Source organism: Tasmannia lanceolata, unplaced genomic scaffold (assembly GCF_043159265.1).
Source record: "Tasmannia lanceolata isolate RefF3 unplaced genomic scaffold, GAP_Taslan_0.1 ptg000037l, whole genome shotgun sequence".
In the NCBI taxonomy this organism is placed as follows: domain Eukaryota; kingdom Viridiplantae; phylum Streptophyta; class Magnoliopsida; order Canellales; family Winteraceae; genus Tasmannia; species Tasmannia lanceolata.
Window position 1 is genome coordinate 9,367,741 of NW_027518714.1, and position 27,849 is coordinate 9,395,589.

The 27,849-nt window shown below is 38.0% G+C and overlaps 2 protein-coding genes across 3 annotated transcripts; one reads left to right on the forward strand and one right to left on the reverse strand.

Moving 5' to 3' along the window:
- Positions 1 to 775: 775 nt before the first annotated feature.
- LOC143860429 (phytochrome B-like) lies at positions 776 to 10,996 on the forward strand. Its single transcript, XM_077371066.1, has 4 exons — positions 776 to 3,002; positions 3,808 to 4,615; positions 6,494 to 6,787; positions 10,363 to 10,996. The coding sequence occupies exons 1-4, from the start codon at positions 1,031 to 1,033 to the stop codon at positions 10,580 to 10,582; spliced, it is 3,294 nt and encodes a 1,097-aa protein (XP_077227181.1). The 5' UTR covers positions 776 to 1,030; the 3' UTR covers positions 10,583 to 10,996.
- A 395-nt stretch (positions 10,997 to 11,391) lies between these two features.
- On the reverse strand, positions 11,392 to 25,034 carry LOC143860430 (protein MEI2-like 2). Of its 2 annotated transcripts, none has more exons than XM_077371068.1 (13): positions 24,849 to 25,034; positions 23,248 to 23,286; positions 23,011 to 23,154; positions 22,195 to 22,661; positions 18,443 to 18,601; positions 18,215 to 18,331; positions 17,944 to 18,095; positions 14,363 to 14,454; positions 13,254 to 14,223; positions 13,059 to 13,143; positions 12,907 to 12,975; positions 12,449 to 12,628; positions 11,392 to 12,169 (listed from the first exon to the last, which is right to left on the reverse strand). In XM_077371068.1, exons 2-13 carry the CDS (start codon positions 23,276 to 23,278, stop codon positions 12,008 to 12,010), a joined length of 2,628 nt encoding a protein of 875 aa, XP_077227183.1. In that variant the 5' UTR covers positions 23,279 to 23,286; positions 24,849 to 25,034; the 3' UTR covers positions 11,392 to 12,007. The 2 variants fall into 2 exon arrangements, with proteins under 2 accessions (XP_077227183.1, XP_077227182.1); XM_077371067.1 differs by having other exon boundaries at positions 23,248 to 23,289.
- Positions 25,035 to 27,849: the final 2,815 nt, after the last annotated feature.

The window sequence follows — 27,849 nt, forward strand, 5'->3', positions numbered from 1 at the left end:
CTTCGGTGGGCCATGCCCCAAAATTCACATCCACAAAACAATAGGTATGCTAAACTCAAGAGCACCCTTGCAAAAAAGAGCTGAAAGGGGCTCCCATTGGGTGCAAGTCACCACTATGCATTTATAATGGTGACGTGTAGCCAATGGGGCTGCCCTTTCAGCCCATTTTTGCAAGGGCGCCCCTGAGTTTAGCTTTATTTTAGAATTGAGGAATGCTAGACTGAAGGGAGCCCTTGCAAAAATGAGATGAAAGGGCTCCCCCATTGGCTGCAACTCACTCTATAATGTAAAAGTCAATGAATGTTAAATGCAATTTGTTGATGTGCAGACAATGTGAGAGCCCTTTCAGCTCATTTTTGCAAGGGCTCCCTTCATTTTAGCATTCCTCACTATATAAATAGGGTATTGCTAGGGGCCATCGCAGAAGTCATTTTGTGGGCTGACTGTTGCATGAGAGAGCAGCCACATAGGCTCACTTTTCAATAGAATTTGTCTTATTGATTTAATTTATTTGAGGTGGCTTCTCTCTCATGCAACAGCTGGCCTACGAAATGCCTTCTTCAATGGACCCATAGCAAATCCCAAACAGGTGATGATAATTTCGCACGCACCCCCTGTAGGATAATTCGAACCACTTTTAACGTGAATTGTGGCATGCTTTAAAGCTTTTTGACGTCAAAAACACTTTACAATTGGTGCGAATTATCCTACATGGGTGTGAATTTATCAGCACCCATCCCAAATAGGTAGAAGAATAAAGAAGAATCAGTGAAGGAGTACTTGTATGAAATGAGTTGGGAAAAAAAGAAGGAAGACTGGTATATTTTGGTTATGAAGATGGGAAAAGGCAAATACTCAGGCCAAGAGAAGGCACCATACTTAGTTACTTGCTATAAAATGTAAACAACCCACTGAGAAGGAGTAAATAGCAAAAGCAAGAGTAAGATAAACCCACCTGCAAATGAAGGAGACTACTGCTGGACAAAACCCTTGAGGCCCAATTGGGTAGTAAAAGATTTTCAGCAAGCAAATGAGTTTGGGAAGTAGAGGAACCAACACCCAAAATACTAACAACAAGAACAAGGCAATTGCTCAGTACAATGCAGATGCAAGACTTTTAGCTGCCTTTGAACAATCTGGGGAGTCAGGTAATTTCTTTGACTACTCAAAATCGGTTCAATCTGTAACAGAATCTGTCCCTGAAGAACAGATAACTGCTTATCTCTCTAGAATCCAAAGGGGTGGCCTAATCCAGCCCTTTGGCTGCTTATTAGCATTTGAGGAAAACACCTTTAGAATTATAGCTTATAGTGAAAACTCCCTTAAACTGTTGGGTCTTTTTGAGTTTAAGGGTTTGTTAGGTACAGATGCCAGAACACTCTTTACTCCTTCAGACGCATCGTCTTTGGAGAAAGCTGCAGGTACAAGAGAGATTTCACTGTCAAACCCAATTTGGGTTCATTCTAGAAGCTCTGGGAAGCAATTCTATGCCATACTCCATAGGATTGATGTGGGAATTGTGATAGATTTAGAGCCTGTTATGTCTAGTGATCCTGCCCTTTCAATTGCGGGCGCAGTGCAGTTGCAGAAACTCGCTGTTAAGGCAATTTCTAGGTTACAATCTCTTCCCGGTGGGGATATAGGTCTGTTGTGTGATAGTGTTGTGGAAGAAGTTCAACAGCTTACTGGGTATGACAGGGTTATGGTTTACAAGTTTCATGAGGATGGGCATGAGGAGGTTCTGTCAGAGATTAGGAGGTCTGATTTAGAACCCTATCTAGGGTTGCATTATCCAGTGACTAATATTCCCCAAGCGTCACGTTTTCTATTCAAGCAGAGTCGTGTTAGGATTATATGTGATTGCAATGCAATTCCTGTCGGGGTCATCCAGGATGAAGGTTTGAAACAGCCTCTATGTTTGGTTAATTCCACCCTTCGATCGCCCCACGATTGCCATACACAGTATATGGCCAATATGGGTTCAATTGCTTCATTGGTAATGGCGATTGTTATCAATGGGAATGATAAGACGAAGCTCTGGGGATTGGTAGTTTGCCACCACACTTCGCCCCGTTATGTTCCTTTCCCCCTTAGGTATGCTTGTGAGTTCCTCATGCAGGCTTTAGGATTGCAGTTGAACATGGAGCTTCAATTGGCAGCACAATTGGCAGAGAAGAAGGTTCTTAGGACTCAGACATTGTTGTGTGATATGCTTCTTAGGGATGCTCCTTTTGGGATTGTGACTCAGTCTCCGAGCATCATGGACCTGGTGAAGTGTGATGGTGCAGCATTGTACTATGGTGGAATGTGTTGGTTGTTAGGTGTAACGCCAACCGAAGCACAGGTAAAGGATATAGTCGAGTGGTTGCTTACTTGTCACGGGGATTCGACAGGGTTAAGTACAGATAGTTTGGCCGATGCTGGTTACCCTGGTGCACATGCGTTTGGTGATGCAGTCTGTGGTATAGCTACTGCGAGAATTACATCGAAGGACTTCTTGTTCTGGTTTAGGTCCCACATCGCAAAGGAATTCAAATGGGGAGGTGCAAAGCATCACCCTGAGGATAAAGATGGTGGTGGGAGAATGCACCCCAGATCATCGTTTAAGACTTTTCTCGAAGTGGTGAAAAGGAGGAGTTTGCCTTGGGAGGTTTCGGAAATGAATGCTATTCACTCATTACAACTTATTATGAGAGGTTCATTTCAGGATATCGAGGACAGTGGTGCTAAGACGATGCCTCGTGCCCAACTCGGTGATTTGGAGATGCAGGGGATGGATGAACTCAGTTCTGTTGCATGCGACATGGTCAGACTTATTGAAACAGCAACAACACCCATTTTTGCTGTCGATTCTGCTGGGCTTATTAATGGGTGGAATGCAAAAGTTGCTGAATTGACGGGATTACCTGCTAATGAAGCTATGGGTAAGTCACTGGTTCATGATGTTGTTCATGAGGAATTCCGTGAAGCTGTAGGCAATCATCTATCCCGAGCTTTACAAGGTAAGCCTTTCTTATACTGTAGGGCCCAGTTAAGAGATTGGGGGCAATTTTGTAATCTAGCACGGACAAATTTTTGATGTCCACAAACGTTGATGATGAAAATGTATTAACATGATCATGTTATCTGGAGTCTATTGGTTTTAGAGCTATGGTTTTTTTCACATGAACTTTTATTTTTTGTGTAGTAGTGAAATTAGTTTTTACTCCCCATCTTTCTTAGTTAGACTTTGGTAAAAACTCTATTTAGGATGATTTGTAAGATTAAGAGCTTGCCGATGGTGCAAGGATGATTTTTTGAAGTCAAGGATCATTGTAGAAGCTTGTAATCACTACAGACTACTTTTGTTCCACTCATACGTTGACACCTTTTCCTTTAATGGAAACCATGCATTAATAGAAATACATGGACATCTTTGAATTGCTAATCTTATTCGTTTTCTTCAAATCTATGCTAATTAATGAATCTTGGATCATCTACATAAATAGTTGCATGCCTACATACCTATATAAATTCATATCAATAATATGTTGCTTCATTGTGGTTTGTGGTCATACTTAGGTCCTGTTTGTTTTTTATTTTGAGAATCAATTTTGAGTCCAAAACTGCTTATTGGACTCAAATTGCATTTAATTTTGGTTCCAATTATCTGTTTTGAACTTTGGACTCAAAATCAATTCTCAAAATCCAAAACAAACAGGGCCTTAAAGTTTTTGACTAATGGAAGACTTTAGGAGCTCCTTGTAGCTCCTCTTTTTGTCTTTTGACTAGACAAAATAATTGTTCATGGAATTTAATTTTCTGCAGGCAAGGAGGATAAAAATGTGGAGTTAAAACTGAAAACTTTTGGTTTACAACAGCAAAATTCAGCCATATTCATTGTGGCCAATGCTTGCTCAAGTAAAGATTACAGGGACAGTGTCATCGGAGTGTGCTTTGTGGGTCAAGATGTCACACAAGAGAAAGCTGTCATGGATAAATTCATTCGCTTGCAAGGAGATTACAAGGCTATCATACATAGTCCTAACCCATTAATCCCGCCCATATTTGCTTCAGATCAAAACACCTGCTGCTCTGAGTGGAATGCGGCAATGGAAAAGCTAACTGGTTGGACACGGGTGGAGGTTATTGGCAAAATGCTTCTTGGGGAAATCTTTGGGGGTTTGTGTCAGCTGAAAGGTCAAGATGCACTCACTAAATTCATGATTCTCTTGCACAGTACCATTGGGGGGAAGGAAACAGAGAAGTTCCCCTTTGGTTTTTTTGACAGGAAGGGGAATTACATAGAGGTACTCTTAACTGCAAACAAAAGAACTGATATGGGAGGGCACGTTGTTGGGTGTTTCTGCTTCTTGCAATCTGTGACACCCGAGCTGCAGGAGACCTTAGAAGTACAAAGGCAGGAGGAAAGTAAGTGTATTGATAGACTTAAGGAGTTGACTTACATTAGACAAGAGATGAGAAATCCATTGAATGGAATAAGGTTCACCCACAACCTCTTGGAGACAAGCGGTATTTCGGATGACCAGAAACAGTTACTTGAGACTGGTGCCGCGTGTGGGAGACAGATGATGAAGATCATTGAAGATATGGATTTAGAGAGTATTGATGATGGGTAAGCCTCTTCCGATTTCAGTCCACTTATATTACCAGTGCAGTTAAATGTTATAGCAAATAAAAGCTAGGCATGAATTGGAAGCATTGGTTACTGCAAAGTGGTTACAGTATGATGCTATCATTAGATTTATTTTACGCTGTGAGGGAATATAATGAAACATTAATTTATCACTAAAACTATGTTACTCTGTTCAATTTATGGTTTGCATAGTTAAACCAGTAACTGAATTTTGGATAACACCCATGGATGGTCATTGATACTAAATTAGATTTGAAGGACAAGGCTACTGCTCTTACTTGTGACAGTTGCAGTAACTTAGATTTCGACACTTTTTGGTGTCTAACAAAGACATGAGATGTTAGAGATGGTGAACCCAGGAAACCTGGTGGCAAGGCAACACCTGATCCCTATGTATATGTAATGGCAAGTCATTACAAATATTTTCCACCATAATGACCATATTAAAGAATACAAAGACAAAATACCAAATAGATACATATATTGTCAAAAATGCACTGCATCTGTACTAATATTTCATTTGATGCATTTTTTGTGCATTTTAGATGTATTTGAGCAAATACATATACAATAATATCTTTAAATGTTATCATATCACTGTACAGATGGGCCGGGCTTTGTCACTTTCAAGATTTGCCATGACCTAGAACATTGGTAAGAATAGGATTATTCATGAATATTAGTTATATACTCAGATTTAAGTTTTACCAGTTGCAATCAAAGTTCCCATCTTCAACAAGAGTCACTTGTGGATTCCTATGGTACTCTTTTGGATCTGTAAGGGGATAGGGGAACAAGACACTATGTTCTCCCCTTGTTCGGTTTACCATATCTTTCAATGATCTGTAGTTGTTCACTTTGTTCTTTACAAATTTGGTTCCATTGTCCAAGAAGGAAATCTTAAGTTTGGCATTATATGAAGTGACCATCATATTATGATATTCTTAAATATAGATGGAAACTTGTGCTTTTAGAGGTCTTGCTTCACCAAATGGTCTCACAAATTCATACACCTGCCTCTATGGTCAACATTGAAAGCATCGTGTTCCCTCCTTGTTCACTTCAATGTGCCTTTCTCTGTTGGGTGAAAACCAAGAAGGCTGTTGATGTGCTGATCTATCTCATCCTTCCAATCCTTCCAAACATTGAAACCATCATGTTCTCCTTTAAAATAAATAATTTATAAATGTATATGTTTATACAGAGAGAGAGAGAGAGGGAGGGAGAGAGAGAGAGGGAGGGAGGGAGGGAGGGAGGGAGGGAGGGAGGGAGAAAATTAGGAGCTATTATATCTAATGCATGTGAATTGAAGTGGTTGTAGACAGGTCTTTGCAGATGTTGCTTGTTCTTTTGTCTTTTTGTTTTCTGAATGCCTAGCTACTAATATCATACAATCATGTCTGATGCATCTTTTCATACTTGTAAATTTTTTGTTACATGACTTAGTACATGGCAATAGAGTGTGGTATTACATGGCAATAGATTTTGGTCTACATGGCAATAGAGTTTGGTACTACATGGCAATAGATTTTGGTCTACTGTTCATGTTTCCATGTGCTTGCATCTGGTACATCATAATAGGTTCTTCTGTTATTATCACCTTCTGTAAACTGCTCTTTGTATTATTCACGGCCTGGTTATCTTCCAAAATATGGCCTAGGCTTTTGTCAATCAACCTGTTGACTATGTTCATGGATCATAACACCATTTAAGAATCATTGTTCCCATATCTGATCCCTATTTGTTAGCTTCTGCACTGGCTAAACAATGGATATTGACAACCTATTAGTTTCCCTATAAATAATAGGTGGAATTATTTATTTGGACTCTCATTCCATTGTATCCTTGCTTCAACAGTTATATGGAGCTAGACATGACCAACTTTAACCTTGGAAGTGTTGTGGATGCGATTGTTAGTCAGGTAATGTTTGTATTGAGGGAAAGGAACTTGCAGCTAGTTCGTGACATTCCAGAGGAAATCAAAACAATGTCTCTATATGGTGATCAAATTAGACTTCAGCAAGTCTTGGCAGATTTTTTGCTGAATATAGCATACCATGCCCCATCTTCAGATGGATGGGTAGAAATTGAAGTAGCACCAAGCTTAAGGCTGATAGAGAATGGAGTTGAGTTTGTCCATCTACAGTTCAGGTATTCCCATCTCAATTTTATTTAGAGGTTGTTGCTTTAGGAATTATTCTATTTGATCCTAGTGTTAGTAATGCTCTATTATTCTAGACTTTTTCTTGATATGATGCAGCCACTGCGTTTAAGTATAATGATATTTCTTATTCGATGTCATATCTAAAATATTTTAAGCTAATAGTTACTATTATTTGAATTTAGTATTTGGTATAATTTCTCATGGATGATGCATTGATGGGCTATTTGATCAAATGCTTTAGTCTAAGAAACCAGCTAAGGGGGGGAAATCACAATGATATTCATTGATAGATGGGATAACACGAAGTATTTCTAAATTGGCAAAGTTGATCCTTTTTGAAATCTTCAAGTTGTTTCTCCAAGAATTGATCCACGTTTCTTATGATGTGAGTCAATCTCCATGCCAGATCAGCCTTTGGCATGTCATATCCGCCATGAGTCAAATAAGACAGAGGTCTTTTTGGGTGTGTTCTATGATGTACCCCTCGATGCATGGGGGAAGGAAACTTTCAGAGCATTTGGTTAATGCATATGCTGGAGATTGACCCAAGCAGAGATGAAGCTGATTTCCTGGATTTCGCAAGAGTCGAAGTTGACATTAGGGCGAGCTTTCGAAACCCTCCCTCCATTGAGATCCTTGTGGATGGCCGCCCACACTTTTTGGACATCAGGAGGGAGATGGAAAGACTTCCTGTGAACAGGAGAAGGTGCAAGGTTTGGTTTTGGTGTGTGTTTCAGTTGCAACAAAAATGTAAACATGTCAGTTTTGGTTAGAAGTTTCTATGAAAATCCTGTAAAATCATGAAATCGTATGAAAACGTGTGTGTAATGATGAAAATTTAAGATAAAAGTTAAAGAAATGCTAGAAAAAGCACAAACACACTAAGAAGTCATCACATAGGCAAAACAACCATCCATGATGGTTTAACAACATTGTTCATCTAGTGACATGTACTGTCACCCATGTTCGATAATTCATGCACACCTTCATATAAGCGATTTGCTAGCGTCCATCACAAAAGGCATTTCGCGGATGGTCTATTGCATGTGACAGCAGCCACATAGGCTCATTTTTCTGCAGATTTGTCTTCATTCATGAGTTGGCTGCTCTCACATGCAACAAACCGTCCGCGGAATGCCTTTTGCGATGGACGCTAGCAAATCCCTTCATATAAACATTTATACATAATACTTACACACCATATTTCACATATTATTCATATAAATATAATATTGAAACACATACTGGTACAGTATACTCTATTTTACACTAAATGACAAAAAAGATTTTTTTTTCTTTTTTAATTTTTAATTTTTAATATTTTATTAAAAAATAAAATAAAATAAATAGTGAGAAAATACAGCATAATTTTTTTTTTTAAATAATTATCTTTTATTTTATCAATAAAAATACAAAAAATAGTTATTATATTATAAAATACACTATATAGCAATGAGGAATGATAGAATGAAGGGCGCCCTTGCAAAAAAAAGTTACAAGGGCGTCCCTATTGGTCATTGTCAAGACAATGTATTTATTGGTCATTTAATTTTGAATTTGTCAACGTCTTTTCCCTATTTTTCTGTGCCATATAAAGGAGAAAAGTACGGAGTGCGTGTAATAGTTTCGAGCAATTACGGATTTTGCGTAGTTTTTAAAACAATCATCAAACACGGGTGATTCTTCAAAAATAGGTGGAAAAAAGACCACAATGCCCTTCTAACATGATCAGAGTCCTTATATGTTGCCCTTCCTGACAAATTCACAACCCAACGTCAATAATTATCTTTAAAGTAATATTTTATTATTTCTCACTTCTCTTTTGGATGAGAACGTCAATAATTATCTTTAAAGTAATATTTTATTATTTCTCACTTCTCTTTTGGATGAGAACGGCTAAGTTATTAAAAATTTTATTATTTACACATCTCTTTTGGTTGAGAACGGTGACGTTATTGAATAATTTATTATTTCCCACGTCTCTTTTGGCTTAGAACAACGACGTTATTGAGTATTTTATTATTTCTCACGTCTCTTTTGGCAGAGAATGCTTGAGTACGCCGCCGCCCATCGTTCAAAGATATCAAGTACGCGACCGGATTCTAGAGTACGCCGCCGAAATATCGAGTACGCTACCTGATTTTCTAGGTTCAAACATGTGTTGCAAACGTATCGAGTATGCTGCCGGAATATCGAGGGGTACGCCTCCGAAAATAGGGTGTAAGCAGAAACAGAGTGTAAGCCACGCCGGCAGAATTCAGGGGTACGCCGGCGGAATCTCATACAGAGAGGCAGTATTATTAGAAGACGCCCCCGTTCCATATTGATGTCCATGTGTCATGGATCCGACCGTCTATGCATATTGGCGACGACCAAGATTTAAACAAACCCAAGGGACTTTGGGTTCAAAGGAAAATTTCAAATCCAAACCAAACCACTTGTGTATAGAGGCACCACCATTCTAAAAAGTTTTTTAACACGTGCCAAGCATCCATCCGTCTATAGTTATTTCCGACAGCCAAGATAGAATCGAACCCAAGGTTCTATCTATCGGTTCAAATACACATTCAGACGAACCAAAAGAAGCCTCGTGAAGTGAGCCAATTTAATGGGCATTAAATACAGTGGGATTTTCTGTAATGTAAAAGGAACCTGCAAGGAGAATCATGTTGATGTAAGAAGGGTATTCACGTCCTGTTTCCACCTTTTTTAAAGAATCACCTGTGTTTGATGATTGTTTTAAAAAGTACCCGAATCTGTAATTTCTCGAAACTACAACCTCCATTCCGTACTTTTCTCCATAGAAAGTGCATTTATTGGTCATTTAGCTTTTGTCAGCGTCTTTTCCCTATTTTTCTGTGCCACTTTCTTGAGATGGACCAATGCGGGCGCCCTTGTAAGTGGTTTTTTTTGCAAGGGCGCCCTTCAGTCTATCATTCCTCTGCAACAATACAATAGTATGAACTGTGCTCTTTATATAATTTCTGGTCCAGTATGGATTTGTGATTCAAATGTGTTGGGAGGCCAAAGCTTTTCTCTGTGACCTCAAATGGTTTGTAAAAGATGGTACAGGTCCTTTGATTAAAGAAGGAGACTCCTCAAATGCTTTGGCTTGGGCAGCTTCAAAGGCTCCTGGACTGTAGATGTTGACGAGCATTATTACGGAGATTCATGATATTCATGATATTTGCCGATTAGTGAAACCAAAGTTTAATCACATGAAGCGGACACCAAACTCTATGGCAGATAGGCTGGAAAAAGAAGGTCTAGAGCGGGAAGAAGTGTGGTTCTTAATGCATAGGGAGATATTGTGTTATGTGCTTGGCTACATCTTTCTTTTTTACATCCAGGGGATACTTGTCCCTGTCATCGTTTCTGTTTATCAGTAAAATCTTTACTAGTTACCCTATAAAAAAAAGTACCAGACTACATGTGAAATCTATCAAATTTAAACTTCTCTCATTGGTTTAAGCAAGTAATATAAAAAACCATTTTGAAGATGAAAGTAGTAACTGTCTTACTATTCTTCCTGATTGGTTTATTTTCCATTTGAGCTTTGTAGGATGACTCACCCTGGTCAGGGTCTTCCGTCAAAACTTGTCGACGATATGTTTGGTGGAAACCGGTGGGCTACACAGGAAGGACTTGGGCTGAACATGTCCAGAAAGCTTCTCAAGATGATGAGTGGTCACATTCAGTATGTCAGAGAGGCCACCAAATGCTACTTCCTCATCAACATCAAATTTCAGACAACTAAGAGAATTGTTGGGGGCACAATGTAGGTTCAAGCAACCTTGAGCTGATTTTTCTCATCCAGAGCCTCAGTTTCACTTTCCTTGTGAATTCCATTCATCGGTGAATACAAATATATTTGTGCAAACCCACAATGCTTGGATTGATCAACACTCATCTATCTTTTCAAAGTTACCACATTGTGAAATGCTAGTGCCCTAAATTCTCAGGTTGAAGCCCTTCTGATTCTAATCCTTCGAGAGTAAGGAAGTGGGTAAGGTCGTGTTGTTCTAGCTTTGCTTCTCGGGTTTATTGACTGTAAATTGCAAGCTTTGTAATCAATGTTGTAGCTTTAGCAGTGTCATGGTAAATGGGAATGTCAGATTGTGGATGAGAAACTACTCAGTTTTTTTTAATGTACATAGAAACAACTCAGTGAAATGCATTCAATAATGTGATGGGTCTCTAATTTGTGTGTGTGTGTGTGTGTGTGTGTGTGTGTGTGAGAGAGAGAGAGAGAGAGAGAGAGAGAGAGACTGTGAAGGATCTGTAATTTGTGTGTGTGTGTGTGTGTGTGTGTGTGTGTGTGTGAGTGAGAGAGAGAGAGAGAGAGCACTCTAGTTATGTTCGTCTTTTCATCGGCAGGAAGGTGGCTTAGTCGAACCACAACTGGAGATTGGAGGCTGCTTTCTTCAATTCAGAACATGTTTTCTTAGGGGGAGACTGATAAATGTGCTGGCCTCTTTTGTGTACCAGAAATGCCCCATTGTCAAACTTTTATTTTGAACTCTCAGATGATTTAGAGCCCACACCGATTTTACACAGTTCAATCAGCCAAAATAGAGCATAGTCTGGAAAATTCAACAGAAAAAACTTTTATTTATTACACACAGAAACAGGGTGAGGGGGCTGAGATGCAACATTTGTAGAGTCTCTTTAAATACAACTATTGGCTCGAAATAAACAAAATACATGAGAGAAAGTTTGTTCCGTTGTCTCACATTCTATACATGCTAAACGATTTCCCAAATATTACTCAATCACCCCCCAAATACTCAAGAGACTTCCATGGACACCTATCCACAACATATAGACATGCTTATATGTGCAACTGAACTTAAAATACCCCCCCAAAAAAGGGAAACAAAAGTAACCAAACCATTGCAGAGAGTGGTGAGCAATGCACTCACCACCAGACAGACCTCATTTTCAACTGTACACTTCCACATTATTCCTGTTCCCTTGCTCAAATCTCAAATTCTCTCTACACAAAAAAAGAAATGTCATCTCCACTTCTTCATTCACAGTTTTCTGCTGAATTGATTCGGCGTGTGGTGTCCATAGGTCTAAAAGTGGACACCACCTATAATAATATAAACATCGCCTGATTCCTTTTTCTCCTTTTTTTCCGTCTTCATCATTTTCTACACTTAAATTACCTATCAACAGTTAGCACTAGCAGTTGCCTTTCGCTGCTATCCTTCAGCCAAGGTGCTTCCAACTAGAATGCTGCTCTTCTCCAGCTGCTCGCCCGGATTGCCATTTGTTGGACTTTCTGCCAAATCCTCTGAATTCATCCCATCTTGATGACGCACACGGATATTCAAACTGTTTGGGGGAAATGGCTCCTGAACAATCTTTACATATTTGGCATCATCGACAAGTCAGTCTCTTGGTATTATAGTTCAAAAATAATAGCAAGGTAGCATAATAAATACGTAAGAAAGTTCAAAGGAAAAGGAGAATAAAAAAAAAAACAGAGAGTACTTCTAGCCATGATAATGAATCCTTGAGTTTTAAAAATCTGACAACTGTCAAGTGTCGTTATAGACTTATAGTTACTGTTTACTATGTGTATGTTCATTTCTTCGAACTTTCAGTATCTTCATCTAAGTAATTTTGTGTATTCAAGGTACCTGATCGCCAGCATCTGGTCCATCAGAATGGAAGAGAATAGGGCGGCAGCGCTTGTCCTCATTCATCAGGCTTGAATTCTGGAAATGGTTAACAAGGGCCCCCTTGCCTTGGATTCTGGCATATGCCAATGAAGCAACTTTCTCACTATTAAACTTCTCCCACTTCTTCCCATTGAATGCCTGAAAGAGTATCAGAAGCATGAGTTAAGCTTTTAAAGTGTTAAAGAGTTAAGGGTTGTTTTTTTCAGTCCAGGGTTGAGATTGGAATTTTGGCCTTAGCAAATACTAGAGGTTCATAGAACGTGAGATCTAGCGAGTGAAGAAACTATGGATTCCACGTCCACTGCACAGGGCCTATGGTTGGACCGAGATTATTAAGCTTTTTGATTGTGTAGTTCAGTCAAATAATCCATCTGACAATCCGTAAAAAAATATTCTTTCAGAGTAAAAAATCCAACCTGATAGAATGGGATGATGTGTGAGGGAGAAACCATGTTTATAAATGCATAGCCCACGTTGCATTTATTCTGCACATGGAAGGGCACCATTAGATATAATTCAACAAACCAATATCATCAAACCTTTATGCTAGATATCCAGAAAAAATTACCTTAAAATCAATTGGCAAGTAGAGAAAATCATAGGTACCCCGGTGATTTTCATCAATGGCAGCCAGCAGCATCTTTGATGTGTACCTAGGACGAACAAAAAAGCAATGTTACCATCAAGATATTTCAGCCTCTGATCTTACATAGATCTTTAGAGATCAAAATCAATTAAAAAGGAAAATAAAGAGCTAGATTACTTATTTGGGATGTTTTTTATCATTAGTGTCGTCCTGATATCTTCCCCACTAACAATTTTATCCAATTCAAGCTGATATTGCTTCTTGCTGTCAATCTGGTTTGCATTATTCTCAACTCGCCGACTACGCCCACGTTCAATCAATCCCTCAATGCTAGTGGTTAGAGGCCCTGGGTATGGGACTCCACCACCAAGGAACATAGGGCCCAGTCTCTGTGAGGACATCATTCTGAAACTGGGTGAACCGTTTTCAGACAAATTTCCTGAAAGAGCGAGTCCAGAATTCAGAGCAGCCCGGGCACCCATGTTCATCAGGAAATTTCCTTCGCTTCGGTTTGAACCCATGCCTCCAAAAGCAACAGGGTTCATGAAAGATGTATCTGGTGACTCGGGGAAAAAACCCAACCGTCTCTCGAAAGGAACACCAGATGGAGCAGATCCGATGTGATGGTGGTGAGATGAACCAATAAAAGAGCCAGGCCGACTAGAATAAAGAAACCCTTGTCCCTGCCCATTAGATGTGTAGGAATGTCCCACTGATGGTGTTGCCCAGGCAGTAGAACTGGTGTGATCAGAATAAAGAGTGGGACTTCCCCAAAGAAATTGAGGCCCAGTCAATGTTCCAATACCAGATGCATTTGAGGTTGCGGGCGCAAAAGAAGATACAGTTGCTGGACTTGGGCTCATATTTGGCATCACAACATTACCATGCTCTGGAAAGGAATGAGAATGCTGAAAGGCAGCTCCATGTACTGAATTGAGGGAAAATACCTGGTCCACATGGTTAACCCTACCTTTGTCCTTCCCAATAGGTGCAATCTTGACGGAATTTGATATCTGAGGAGGCAGAATGGAAGCCAATCCAGGCAAATGGTTACTGGGCATAGGACTAATAGTTCCTAAAGTTGGGGAATGGCTAAGTTGTTGCAAAGAGCCATTTTCACTCGGGCTACCGAATTGTGCCCAACTACCTGTCATGAATAGCATTAGACTCAGCTCGTAACAAGCACCACATTTACAGCAATAAACAGGACCAAGAATGCAAAATAAAAGTTAGAATAGAGATATACAACGAATCAAATAGGCAAAAGCTAATGCACTAAATCATGCCTGGAGGAGAATTGGCAATTGGTGAACCCACTTGAGGTCGATAGCTTCTGGTTTCATCTTGTTCTAGCTCTTGGGTCAATTGCTGCATCAAGCTGAATACGCCAAAAGAACTAATAAAATCAGGAAAACGAACAGAGCAATGCCAGAATAAAAATATCCCAATCAGGTTAAATGTAACAGCAGGTCCAGCATATACAAGATACTTGAGCCTCATTAATACCAAATACAACAGAATGATGACAGGAAATTCACCCATATAGGAAATACCAGAGGTAATAAGCAATCAATACCCTCCATGGCAACGAGAAAGTTCACAAAAACAAATTGCACATTGCATTCAATGAACAGGAAACAAAAGATACACAGAAGACCAAAGCTTGTGTTACTATGGAACATAGTTTTGATGACCATTCCATTTTTCTCATAGACTGGAATGTTCTGATGTTCTAGTGTTACATTCAAGAAAAGATGCTAAATTTTTTGGAAAAATATAATTTAAATTTAAAAAAATGGATGTGTTAGGAGGATCCTATGGAGCTGATTTTTGGTACACACCCCATCTATGCAAGGGCCTTTCAAATGAATGCTTTGGATCATCCTAACAAAGTAGGCCCCAATGTGATTGGGCGCTTAAGCTCACCAACACTTTCCTCTATATATATATATATATATATATATATTTTTTTTTTTGGATAAAGATACCATTGATTCATTAATTAAATCAAAGAAGTTTAAAAATGCACTTCTGGGGGGGAGAGAATGCCCCATATACAATTGACCTCTAGAAGCCCCAATTTGGCAAGGCGATCAGCCAAATTTAATATATATATATATATATATATATATATATATATATATATATATATATATATATATTTTTGGATAAAGATACCATTGATTCATTAATTAAATCAAAGAAGTTTAAAAATGCACTTCTGGGGGGGAGAGAATGCCCCATATACAATTGACCTCTAGAAGCCCCAATTTGGCAAGGCGATCAGCCAAATTTAATATATATATATATATATATATATATATATATATATATATATATATATATATATATATATATATATAAACATCAACCAAATTTAACAATTGGAAGAACTGACTGAAAATATGAAGAAATTGAAATTTAACGAATAGAAGATGCCCCACCAGAAGGTCCTGAACTAATTTTGGGATAGTAATAGTGTTACACAAGAAAAATAGGAAAAATGGAAGAAAAAAGTGAAAAAAAAAATGGTAGAAAAAGTGAAATAGGGTACCTCCTTTGAATCACAATTTTTGATGGAGGCAAATATGTTTGCCCCTAGGTGTAGAATGCAATTTAACAAACAATCAAGGAAAGCTAATACGAAAATCTGACCAGAAATGGTTGCCTTCAACCTACGGTTAGGGTTTTTGGAAAGTTAGAAAAAAGTCAAATGTATGCAAAAGATGGTTTATTTGATGTGTTTTAAGTAACCCTTTCATTTGATTGGAAAGGAAAAATTACATTCAAAACCCCTAGATGGTTATAAAACAATAACATTTTAGGGGGAAATACCATTAAAAAAACATTTTAAGGGGAAATGAGAAAAAACGTAACTGAATTTTTTTTCTGCATTTTTTGGTCGATTCGGGCCAGGACACACGGTATTCCAGCCAAAATTTTCAGAACACCAAAATCTGGCCGGAATTTCTAGAATTCCAACCACAAGTTTTGATTGAGTTTTTGTTCCAGACTTCATTCCAGAACGGAACATAATTGACAACTAGGTTATGAAAAGGTGCAAAAAATAAAGTGCACAACAAGGACTTGCAATTTGACGTTTGGCAACAAAGAAATTTATAGGTAATCATTTCTCCAAAATATAAATGTTATAACAAAATATAATCATTTTCTCTGTTGACTGCATCAAGAGACTTGGTGATTTCTTATTTCTAGAATAAAAATACTAATTTTATGACCAGCAGGAATTTCCATAGTCGCATTTTATTTTAGTCTGTTTCAAGGAGGTCATTAAAAATACAACATTAGCCCCTCCATAAACCTATTTTCTCTTGAATGTCCCCTAGAACTCCACATTCCTTTGACGTCATGCCCTTCATTTCAACAAGTCAACAACAAGAAGAACAGTTAGCTGGTCAACAAGGAAAAAAGCAAAAGAGAAAATAAGAACCAAAACAGCACAAACAAATGCAGCATCTAGGGCATAAGAGAAAACCTAGCTTTATATAATCCTCATTTTGTCCCTCGATATCCATTTTTTGGGGCTGGCACCAAAAGTTATTAAAAGAATGAGGGGTAAAAATAAACAATAAGAGCAGAGCAACCAATAGCCACAATGACCTGAGCCCTCTCTAGCAAGAGAATGAACATTCACATTGGCACCTCACAAGACCAAGGTTCTAAATTTCGGTTTCGGTGGAAATTTCGACCGAAAATCTTGTAAAATTCGGTATAAATATTTTGGTTACCTTAAAGTTGGGTGGAAATCTTGTAAATAGGTTGTACCCCTCATGAAAACAAAATTTTAGTTTCAACGCGAAATTTGGTAAATTTCAGATTCAATGTAGATTTCGTTTCAGTTCAGACACATTTCGGCCGAAATTTTAAACCCTGCACAAGACATGGAAGAAAGATACATATGCAACAAATCTCATCAAGATATGACATCCTCCATGGGCCCAGGTTACACACTGCAACCCAACCAATGGTGCTAGATGGATCTCATTGCAAGCAAGAGTTGACTAATGGCAGAATTTAAATGAGTACGTGCAAGTCTTTGTGCACTTATCTCCAGGCATGATGCAACTATATGAATAATGCTAACTTTAAAGGCTAGATCATTTTCAGAAACCTGAACCATCACATTAGCTAAAGTTCAGACTTAAACACATCCAACATGATGAATGATGCCTCAGAGAAAAGTTGGATAACATGACAATTACATAAGCTACCATCCGAAACATTTGTTGAAAACTTCATGTGGGATCGGTGGATATGATTATAACATGATTTCTGTCATCAGTAAAAAAATGAGTCATACAGTTGTCAAAACTGTAAACATTGTATCCATGAAACACCTGGTGTCTGGTGAAACCAATGATGAACCAAGGTAACATAAGCCATCACATAAGAGATAAAAGAGATTTGCTCGGACAGGCAAGTAAACCTAAAATATAGCACGCATGTCCACAAATAAATTTAGTAATGTTACGTAAAGTTGTAAACAATGGCAGTATCCTTGTCACACATTACATTTTCCAGGCTATGCGACTATGCATCTTGAGTAAAATGGTCACACATATAAGTACTACAAGATAAAGAATGTGCAGGGTTAAAAACGATGGAATCTCTATATCTAGAATGGCAGTCTTAATATTGCATCAAGGCCAATCATATGAAATATGATGTTCTGTCTACGAAAAAATCTTATAGTAATTAATCATATAATCCAAGTAAGCATCAATGTATCACATTAAAATAGAATAAACATGATAAATTGGAAAAGAAAGAAAACATAGTGTTAGGCTCCAGCCCACTGCAATCCAAGGAAAAAGAAAACGAAAAATAACTAAATACATAAACGCACTTTCTCCGTGCTCCCCCAGGACGGCTGGGTTCAAGTTTTATGCGCTTCCCAGCTATGTCACTTCTATTCAATGACCGGAGAGCTGCTTCTGCTGATCTGACATCATAAAATTCGATGAACTTATGGTGCCGTTTGTGTGGTGTCTCTCTAATCTGATTCATACAAAGAGAACATTGCAATGCACCCATGCTTAACCGAATCATCTGACATAATTCTTATGAAAAGAAGACCTAAAAAAGAACGGAAAAAAATAGAAATAATGAATAATCACCTCCTTGACTTCCCCATAAGCCCCAAATATTTGACGGAGATCATCATTTGAGACCGATGGATCCAGATTAAAAACTACAAGAGTTCCTTGGTTGATATCCTTGTCTGATGGATTATCCTGGAACCAAGCATTAAGAAAATGCATGCATGGGGCAATAAACCTTAAATGAGGAGCATGACAATCAAAAGTAGAGGTTGAAGAGAAGCAGCTGAAATTTTGCATTCAAACCTTGGGAATTGAAAAATGAATGTCAAGCTTTCTCCGCCGCAATGGCTTATTTTGTAGTGCACGCATAGCAGTTCTAGCAGCTCGGATATCATAGTAAGAGATCATCACAAATCCCCTGTGTTTGCATGCAGTGTAAAGGGTCCTGATAGCACCATATTGCTACAAAAGTTACACAATACCACGAAGCCCATCAGCAATATGAACTTCTAAAATGAGAAGTACAGCAACGGAACAAACCAAAGAGCTAAAAAAGTATGCCTAAGAAGAAATATCCAGCCTATTTTAAAACAGAGAATATAAATGAAAGAGCCTAAACATGGACATAGCCACTCATTCAGAACCATATTTGCAGAAATAGAACACTGACATGGGAAAGAGAAAATGAAAAAAGCATGAATCTGAGCCTAAATTTCAAAGATAAAATGTCAAAAAAAAAAGTTGTGTTGCAAATAGAATAAGGCTGTTCAGCCAGAAGTCATCCCCCCAGCTTAAAAAGGGAAAAGGTTACAAACTGTGTATAAAATGAATGCAAGCAGAATGGATAATGTTACATTACTTCAGTAACATACAAGAAAGGAGGTACGAGAGCATTCAATCATTGGTTTGTCTCCTAGAATCAGGTCCCATATGACCATAAGCCTATGATTTGGCCGACACTTTGAATTTATTGTTGACACACATGTCGTGTCGTGTCCGATACGACACCCATGTCCACACGTGTCGACACTCTTTTCGACACTTTTAAATGTCTGCTAGAAGTATAGGTAACTTTATATGTATGTACGTGTATGGATGTGCCACTATTTCTAGATTTTTAGGGGTTAGCCCAGTCAAACACCCCATATCCATGTTAAAACTCAGCACACAAATCTATATACACAAACCAAGATTATATATACTTTCTATTTTAGCCGTGTCCCTGTTTCTAAATTTTGGGGATTTGACATGTCCGACACTTCGTGTCCGTGTCCACAAATCATAGCCATAAGCACTCATGTACTTGACAGCAGCATCCATATTCCAGAATCTGGAATAAGAAAAACAAGCAAATAGCTGGATAACAAAGACTAGAATAAGTATGCCTGTAAAGGATGTAAAACTCTGACATAGAACCTTCTTTTACCCATATTATGGACTGTTTATTTTAATCCTTGAAGCTTTAAGCCCACCAGCATATAAGGTTGTGAATGAGGTAGACCCTAACATTGATCCCGTCAAGAAATGAATGGGCTGAAATCCATCCTGGCCTTATTAAAAGGGAAAATTTAGGTTCAAATAGGCTGTGGGCCCAGCTGGTTGACACCTCAGTTTGAAAAGAAGCAAAAGATAGAGGTGGCAATCAGAAGCATTTGTAGTCAAACTGTCAAAGTATAGCAGGCACAACTAAAAGCAACTCCATCTTTGGCTTCATTTTAGTTGGATTAAAAAATAAAAACACAACTCACCAACTTGCACCCAAGGTTTTAAATTTCGACCAAAATCCGAAATTTCGGGTTTCGAGACCGAAATCGAAATCCATATAAATCGAAACGTTACTTTATTTCGGTCGAAATTTCGAAGCTTGTCCCGAAATTTGGTCCGAAATTTAAGGGATTTCACCCAAAAATCTGGAATCTTGACAATTATTTAATATTATCCCTAAATTTCAGCCGAAATTACCAAAATTTTGGTTAATTCACGAGATAAAACAGCTGTTAAAGATTTCGTTAGATTTCATCCGAAATTTTGCAGTTTCGGTGAGGATCGAAACGCATTCCGAAACCGAAATTTTAAACCTTGCTTGCACCCCACAAGGAAGGAAGAATTGGGAGTTCACACTTCACAGCTCCTCTAGTATACCATTTATCCACGGTGACACCTCAATTTGAAAATATGTAAGGAATAGAGGTGCCTATGATAAGCATTTGTGCTCACAATATTGCAGGGCAGTAATGCAGAAACTTCAGAAACAAAATCAATCTTTGGCTTCATTTTAGTTGGACTACAAATACAACACACCAACGTGCAGCTCAAAAGGCAAGAATTGGGAGTTCACAGCTCTGCTCTTCTACCATTTATCCTTGTTTAACAGCAAGAAAAAATGAAAAGAAAGAATAGGAATCAAATATTTTGTCGCATTTTGGTAGGATCCAAATCATCCATCAACCTATGGCCTTCATGACAACAGCTGGCTTGGAAAATGATATCATCTTCTAAGGACAACATTATAGCCTCTAACACATCTAATTGCATGTTATGCAACTTTCTATCAGCAAAAACAGACCAAGAATAGAGAGGTTTACTCCTCCCATGGCTTCTGAGAAAATCTAAGGAATGGTACTTTTTGGAGGGCCCAGGGTCTTATGTGCCGCATTCCAATAGCTAGCTTTGAATTTGGTTATGCTTAATGCTACTGTAAAACCTTACTGAAATTATAAGCCACACTGAGTAGCAGGAAATTTCTGTTACTGCTCCTATATATATGCCACACGGCAAGTAGCAGAACCATTAAAACAAAAAGGAAGCCAACATCTGATATTCATATAACATAGCTTCCAAGTTTTTTTTATTGGATATTCACAAAGCAAGAACCAGCAGAAGAAACCTTGGAGGAAAAATTCAAGCAATATGTCCAAACCACTACTTCATAGGTATGTAATAGTCTCACACAAAAGCCATGATTTTCCTGCTATAACAAGAAAATATGAGTCTATTGCTTTATTTCTAATAATACAATGAAAATAAATAAAATGAAATTAGAAGTTTATGAGAATAAAATCGCAGGAGTAAGGCTGCGTACATCTAGCCCTCCCAAACCCCGCAATGGTGGGAGCCTTGTGCACTGGGCAGCCCTTATGAGAATAAAATGGCAGGCTAAACGCTGACATCATTATAAAATGCAAATGGCTCCTACGTTGATTGTGTGTTTACTCGTGTCATGCTTGATACATTTGTTGAGAATTCATAGAATCCTTCCCCAATCACAGTATTGTTTGATGCTATCTCCTTTGAAAACATAGCCACTCAATACAAGAATAATTATATATATAATATACTAACCATGTTTCTTTCCATTATCAATTGTTTTCTTTCTTGGAATTTTTTTTTTTGGAAACCGTTTCCCCTTAGAAAGTCAGTTTTTTCCATGGAACACCTTTACACCTCATGCGTGGCATGGAGGAGCCCATTAGTTTACACACACACACACACACACACACACACACACATATATATATATATATATATATATATATATATATATATATATATATATATATATGAGGAAAGTGTTGGTGAGCTTAAGCGCCCAATCACATTGGGGCCTACTTTGTTAGGATGATCCAAAGCATTCATTTGAAAGGCCCTTACATAGATGGGGTGTGTACCAAAAATCAGCTCCATAGGATCATCCTAACCCATCCATTTGTGGAGGTCAAAATGAACAGACATTATTTGTCCACAAATCTGCCCATTTTTGTCCTCCACAAATGGAGGGGTTAGGATGATCCTATAGAGCTGATTTTTGGTACACAAACCTTGCAAATGAATGGTTTGGATCACCACAGAAAATGTGGGACCCATGTGATTGGGGCGCTTAAGCTCACCAACACTTATATATATATATATATATATATATATATATATATATATATGTGGTACATATAATTAATCAAATCACTCTAGAATCATTAGTCATACGAAAACAGATAAGCCAACTGAAACGTCATAAAAGTGAATTCACCTCAATACGAGTTTCATACAAGTGAATTTACCTCAAAGAGAGTTCGCAATTCTGAATCCTCAACATTACTATTGATGTTCCGCACAAACAATGTCCTAGAAGGATGCTCTCCATATGGATGCTCCCCAGCAACAGCTCCCACGCCATTTGGAAGGCCATACTGACTTCCATTTCCAGGATAGCCATCACTTATACTTGCCTTTCCCAAGGCAATGCTCAGACTGTCTTGAGAATCATAATCCAATTCCAGACCTCCTCCACTACCAAAAAAATCATACTCCTCCAGGTCCTCCAGTTGACTGGGCAACCCACTTAGGTCAAAATCATCCATTATGCCGGCTAAAAGCTCATCCTCATCATCAGGCAGCAGGATTCCAATTGTGTGGGGCTCAATGTCCCCAAGAGGCTCCTTAGTGTCGGCATCTTTATGTAGTTTATTTATATTAGTCGAGGAATCATCAACAGTTTGAATGGCATGTTCTGATTCTGCGAAGTTCACTGCACATTGATGGAAACATGTTCTGGAAATTCATTTCAGTGCACGTAATTGTTATAGGCAAGGTTCTAAATTTCAGTTTCAGTGTCGGTTTTGGTCACCACCGAAATCGGAGTATTTAGGTTTCGGTAGAAATTTCGGCCAAATCATGTAAAATTAGGATAAAAATTTTGATATTTTTAAAATTTCTACAGAAATGTCTAGCAATTTCGGCGCAATTTTGTAAAAAACAGCTCATGGTGTATTTCGTTTAGGCCTTGGCAGAAATCGATATTTCGGCTGCAACGGCATGTTTCAGCCGAAATTTTAAATCATGGTTATAGAAGCAAACAAAAATTAACAGATGCATACACTTTTCATGACGCAGAACAGGTAATGAGGTGGAAAACAGGCTAGCATCACTTGATCCCTGATATGTATCAGATCCAGATGGTATCCCGCATGCACCACTCCCCACTCTCTGAGGAATCTTCACTGTAGGGATTTTGGAAGGACCTGTCACAGAGAGACATGAACTTGTCAGGATGAGGACCATGACAAAGAACACAGAGTATCTGGAAAAAAAGAAGAGAGGACCTCTGGGCCTACCTGGTGAAGAATGATCTGAAGACAGCTCCATTGCATCACCTTCTGATAATAGAAAACAGGAGTTAGCAAAATAAAAAACATAAATTTATGAAATTCACAATTCAAGTTGCAATGTATATATTGCTAGAGTGGCTAGATAATAGCACCCTCGTAGGATCTCCCAGAATACCACAGAAAACTATGACCTTCAGACCAAAATAAACAATAATGCCCCATGTCAAACAACTTCTTTCAGAAGATATGTTGAAAACATATGCAGACAATAGAGTATTTTCAAGACAAAGATCGTACTTTCATCCTATCATGGCACAAGAGATGAGAAAACTTGTTCAAAACTCAAACCAGCCTTCAAAAGGTTTTAAAAAAAAACCAATCACCTTAAGAATACAAGGAACTAAAAGTTCAAATCCAATTTTTTGAGTCTTAAATGGGCCCAATTTACCTTATGCTACGTTTGGTTGCTTGGGGTGGCTCGGAGAGTAGTGGAATAGGAAGCCAAAAGGAGGAGACAAGCATTTTGATTTTCCTAGAATTACCTCGGAAAATTATGTAGTAGTGTTTGGTTTCACGGCAAATACTCGGAGAGTAGGAGAAAAAGTAGGGGGTGTTATTACCAATATAGGGAGAGAGGAGAGAGAGGGAAGAGAGAGATAGAGAGATAGAGAGAGAGAGAGCATCATTCCCTAGAAAATTCAACCATAATTCTTTGCTTTTGGAAGAAGGGGACAAGAAAGAGACGAGCAATTATTACATGAGAGAAATCCGAGAGAATCAATGGGAGTCCAATGCATTTTGGCAACCAAACGTGGAATGGCATGACAAATCCAAACCAAATTCCGACGGCTGCGGGGCTTTTGTGCAACCAAATGAAGCTAATGATATGCATGAAATAGGGTTGACGGATTTAAAATCTAAATTACAAGGTTCAACATTTGATTTTCCGCATTTGAGCTAGTACAATTTGTAATCAATAATATCTCCACAACATGAAAGCTTACATGATTGCAATGTCTAAATATGAGTTTGGAGAACATGCATTTTTGTCCATCTTGAAACATAAAAAGTATGTCCAAATTCGTAGCATTTTATCAAAAACCCAAAACCAAAAACAATGACAAAAAGGTTTTTTTTTTTATTGCCTGAGTGGACTTAATATTACACAATATTAAGTTAGTCAAAGTAATTTAGACTGTCACCTATGTTTCAACATAAAATAAGGTGAATCATATGAGCTTAGAAACCCTAAAAATCCCCATTGCAACAAATACTCTTAACACAAAAGGACATTTTTCCACCAAAATGTAATCAAAGAAATTAGGGCACAAGATAGAATTCCAACCAAAAAAAAACAGAAGGGTTTAAATAAACCCATAAACCATCAGTTTAAATCAATCCATCGGTTCTAGTGAGAGAAAAAAGCGATTTTTTGCACCGAATAATAAACAAAGCAACCAAAAAAATCTCTGATTTACCATCATCCTCCTCAATTACCAGAAAAATCAAACCCTAACACTCCCCCCATTAAAAAAAATTAGGGTTTCTACTGAATCGCTCAACTAAAACCAGTGAAAATCTCGAAATAGTTAACAAAGATTGCTTACCACTTGGAATAAGTTCTCGCCGAGCCCTAGAGATTCCAAGGCTGGCGGTAAATTAAATTTGATCCTCGAATTCAGTCGCCAGAACCCTAAATTCCGAAACGCAAAAAAAAAAAAAAGGGCTCCGAGACAAACTCTGGTTTCGTCCGGATTTAGCTATATTTGAGCCCCTTTTGGCGTCCGTTGACACAGATCTCTCCTATCATTTATTTCTCAAATGAAATTATGAATGGGGTTCGATAATTTTACTCAAATTACCATCAGCTTTTCATTGAATTACTAGACTGCCACTATTGATTTGTGGGAGAATGAGGAAAGATAGCTAGTAGCTGCTCATCCTCAGTAGCGTCATTGAACAACACACTCCCAAGCTTTGTGTATGTTGTTTGCACCCAATTTTAAAGAACTTTTATATGGCTGTGATTAATAGGGGTGCAACTTGGGTCGAACTCAACCCCTACTCGACTTTGGCTAGAGTTTGGCTGACATTTCCTCAGGCTAGGTTGGGTTGGGTTAGGGTTGGGAAAGCAAACCTCTGCCCGCTAATTTTATCTTGATTTTCTTTGGTTTATTGTATTCTTCTGTTTGCCCCAAGTTGAACCTGAACCAACCCGACGACAAAACCTGACCTGATTTCGGACTACATGGTTGGGTTACGGTTGAGAGATTTAGAGACGAGTTGGGTTAGGGTTGACCATCCTCAACACGTGGCTCGATGTACATTTTGGATTTTGTTAATTGATTTTGAATCCAAGACTGATCATTGGGCTTGATTGGGTCGTATTTGGTTTTGGACTTTAAGTCCAAAACTGACTTTTTGGACTTTAAATTGAATATAATTCTGACCTTGATATTCATTTTTGGACTCAAACAACAAAACAAAGCATGGCATTAAATGCAATTTTGGGTCCAATAATCAATTTTGGACTCAAAATCAATTCTCAGAATCCAAAATGAAAGTGATCTTAATGTTAGTGTATGCATCAATAAAACAATCAAATGAAATTCTCATATGGGTTCCCTTGAAAAATAGCATAATGAAATTTGTAATGTTTGTAATGAAAGAAAGTAAGATACGGCCACATATAAAATTACTAAAATACAAAATTGAAAAGCTTATAACGATTTTTAATTATGAAAATAGCAGACAAATTCCTTTCTTAGGCTCCATGATGAACATCACTCTACCTTTTTCTAAAAGATAATTAATAGATTCTATGAAGTTGATTTAACTAACCCTGTCTTAAGCCTTCCATGTTAACCCTTTTTTAAAGCACATCAGTCCTTTTAAAAAAGCTAATGCTTTTACAAAAGTGACGCTTAACCAGCCACCAGCCACGCTTTTAATTCCAAACCCATCATTCAAAACTTTGTTAATGCCCTTAACCATGATTCAGATATAAAGCAGAGAAAACAAAGCATAAATTTATTTTATGGGATATGCAAGGCAATTTCGCGGAATGCCATTTCACGGCTCTTTTTTGCTGGATAGAACCTTGCTCTGCATAGGGTTAGTCTTGTAATTTTGAAAAAAAATAAGAGGGAATTTTTAGGGCGATGATATTTTCACTCCCCCTGCAATACGCTTGCGCCCCCCTTTTAACCTGATTTGACGTGAACAGTGGATAACTTTAACGCTTTTTACGTCAAATCAGATTATAAGGGGGCGCATACGTAATGAAGGGGGAGTGAAAATATCATCTCCCAATTTTTAATGGAGTCTCTCTCGCATAAGGTTATTCTTGTAATTTTCATAAAGAAGGGCATTTTTAATGGAGCCTCTCTCTCTCTCTTCGTACAGTTGTATTTTTATACTGTATATTCCACAGCTGGATCCGTATTTAGTATAAAGAGAGAAAAACTTATACACCTGGAGACTTTTTTTTTTTAGGGGTAATACACCTCGAGACTGATGGAGTCGTAATGGAAATGACGTCACTTTAGGCCATGACTGGATTGCAGGAATATTCCGGAAAAGTGTTTCCTGCCGGGTCGTGAGGACCAATTGAGTCCAAAACTGATTATTGGACTCAAAATCAATAAAGGTTAGCTTGGATACCTCATTCATTTGTATTTTGATTTGGATTTGAGTTTTGCGTTTTGGATACAAACTACATCAATCATTTTCATGATATCATGTTTTAAGAAAGAGAAAGAGGGAGGAAGGGATGGGATGTGGATACAAACTACATCAATCATTTTCATGATGATCATGTTTTAAGAAAGAGAAAGAGGGAGGAAGGGATGGGATGTCTTGTTGCTGCCGGAGCAACGTCGAGGAGTAGCGACGGTAAAGGAAGTTGCCACAAATATTGATTTCCAAATAATGTCTCGCATAACAGATTTTAAAATCAAAATTTTTTGCACTGTCGTAGCTGATTTGGAAATCTAAAGGACCTGTTCCAGTTCAAATATGAACTAAATCCAAATCTTTATCTTGTGGTATCCAAACGTGGCCTAATCGGGTTTGGATTCACCACCAATTCTCACAAACTATAACAGTTGGGAAAGTTGTCTTGTTTTCTACGTTTCGGTTTCCTTGTGATGGGAAGCAAAAATAGAAATAAGTGTTTTTTTAGATTTTATAACTTTAACTATTATTTTAGGGGTGTTTTCTAAAAATAACTACATGCATTTTTATTTTTTGAACGATTCCTATTTTTGTATTTTTTTTTTTTTCATTCATCTCTCTCAAATAACACCAACTCTAACAACTTAAGCTTTTGGAGTAATTAGTTGTTTCAAATGGAGTCAAAGCAGCTGCCCCGGGTTCATAACTCTTTGATATTAAAATCCACATCTAATGACCAACCCAAAAGAAGGGCAATATGTGCCATGTGTTGGCCGATCCTAAAAGTGGGGCCACGCACGAAGAGGAGTGTTAAAGTATAAAAGATTAAATAATGCCTTCTCCAACAGCTTAAGCTTTTGGCATAATTGGTTGTTTCACAACCCTCTCGCCCTCCTTTGCTCTCTTCTAAGAATTTTAACTCTATAAAATATA

Excerpts from the sequence above, each read along its gene's own strand:
- LOC143860429 (XM_077371066.1), top strand. The coding sequence starts at position 1,031 with ATGAGTTTGGGAAGTAGAGGAACCAACACCCAAAATACTAACAACAAG. Across the intron at positions 3,003-3,807 it reads TCTATCCCGAGCTTTACAAG|GCAAGGAGGATAAAAATGTG; the intron begins GTAAGCCTTTCT and ends AATTTTCTGCAG. Across the intron at positions 4,616-6,493 it reads TTAGAGAGTATTGATGATGG|TTATATGGAGCTAGACATGA; the intron begins GTAAGCCTCTTC and ends TTGCTTCAACAG.
- LOC143860430 (XM_077371068.1), bottom strand. The coding sequence starts at position 23,278 with ATGGAGCTGTCTTCAGATCATTCTTCACCAG. Across the intron at positions 12,976-13,058 it reads ACTTGCCAATTGATTTTAAG|AATAAATGCAACGTGGGCTA; the intron begins GTAATTTTTTCT and ends TTCCATGTGCAG. Across the intron at positions 12,629-12,906 it reads ACATCATCCCATTCTATCAG|GCATTCAATGGGAAGAAGTG; the intron begins GTTGGATTTTTT and ends ATACTCTTTCAG.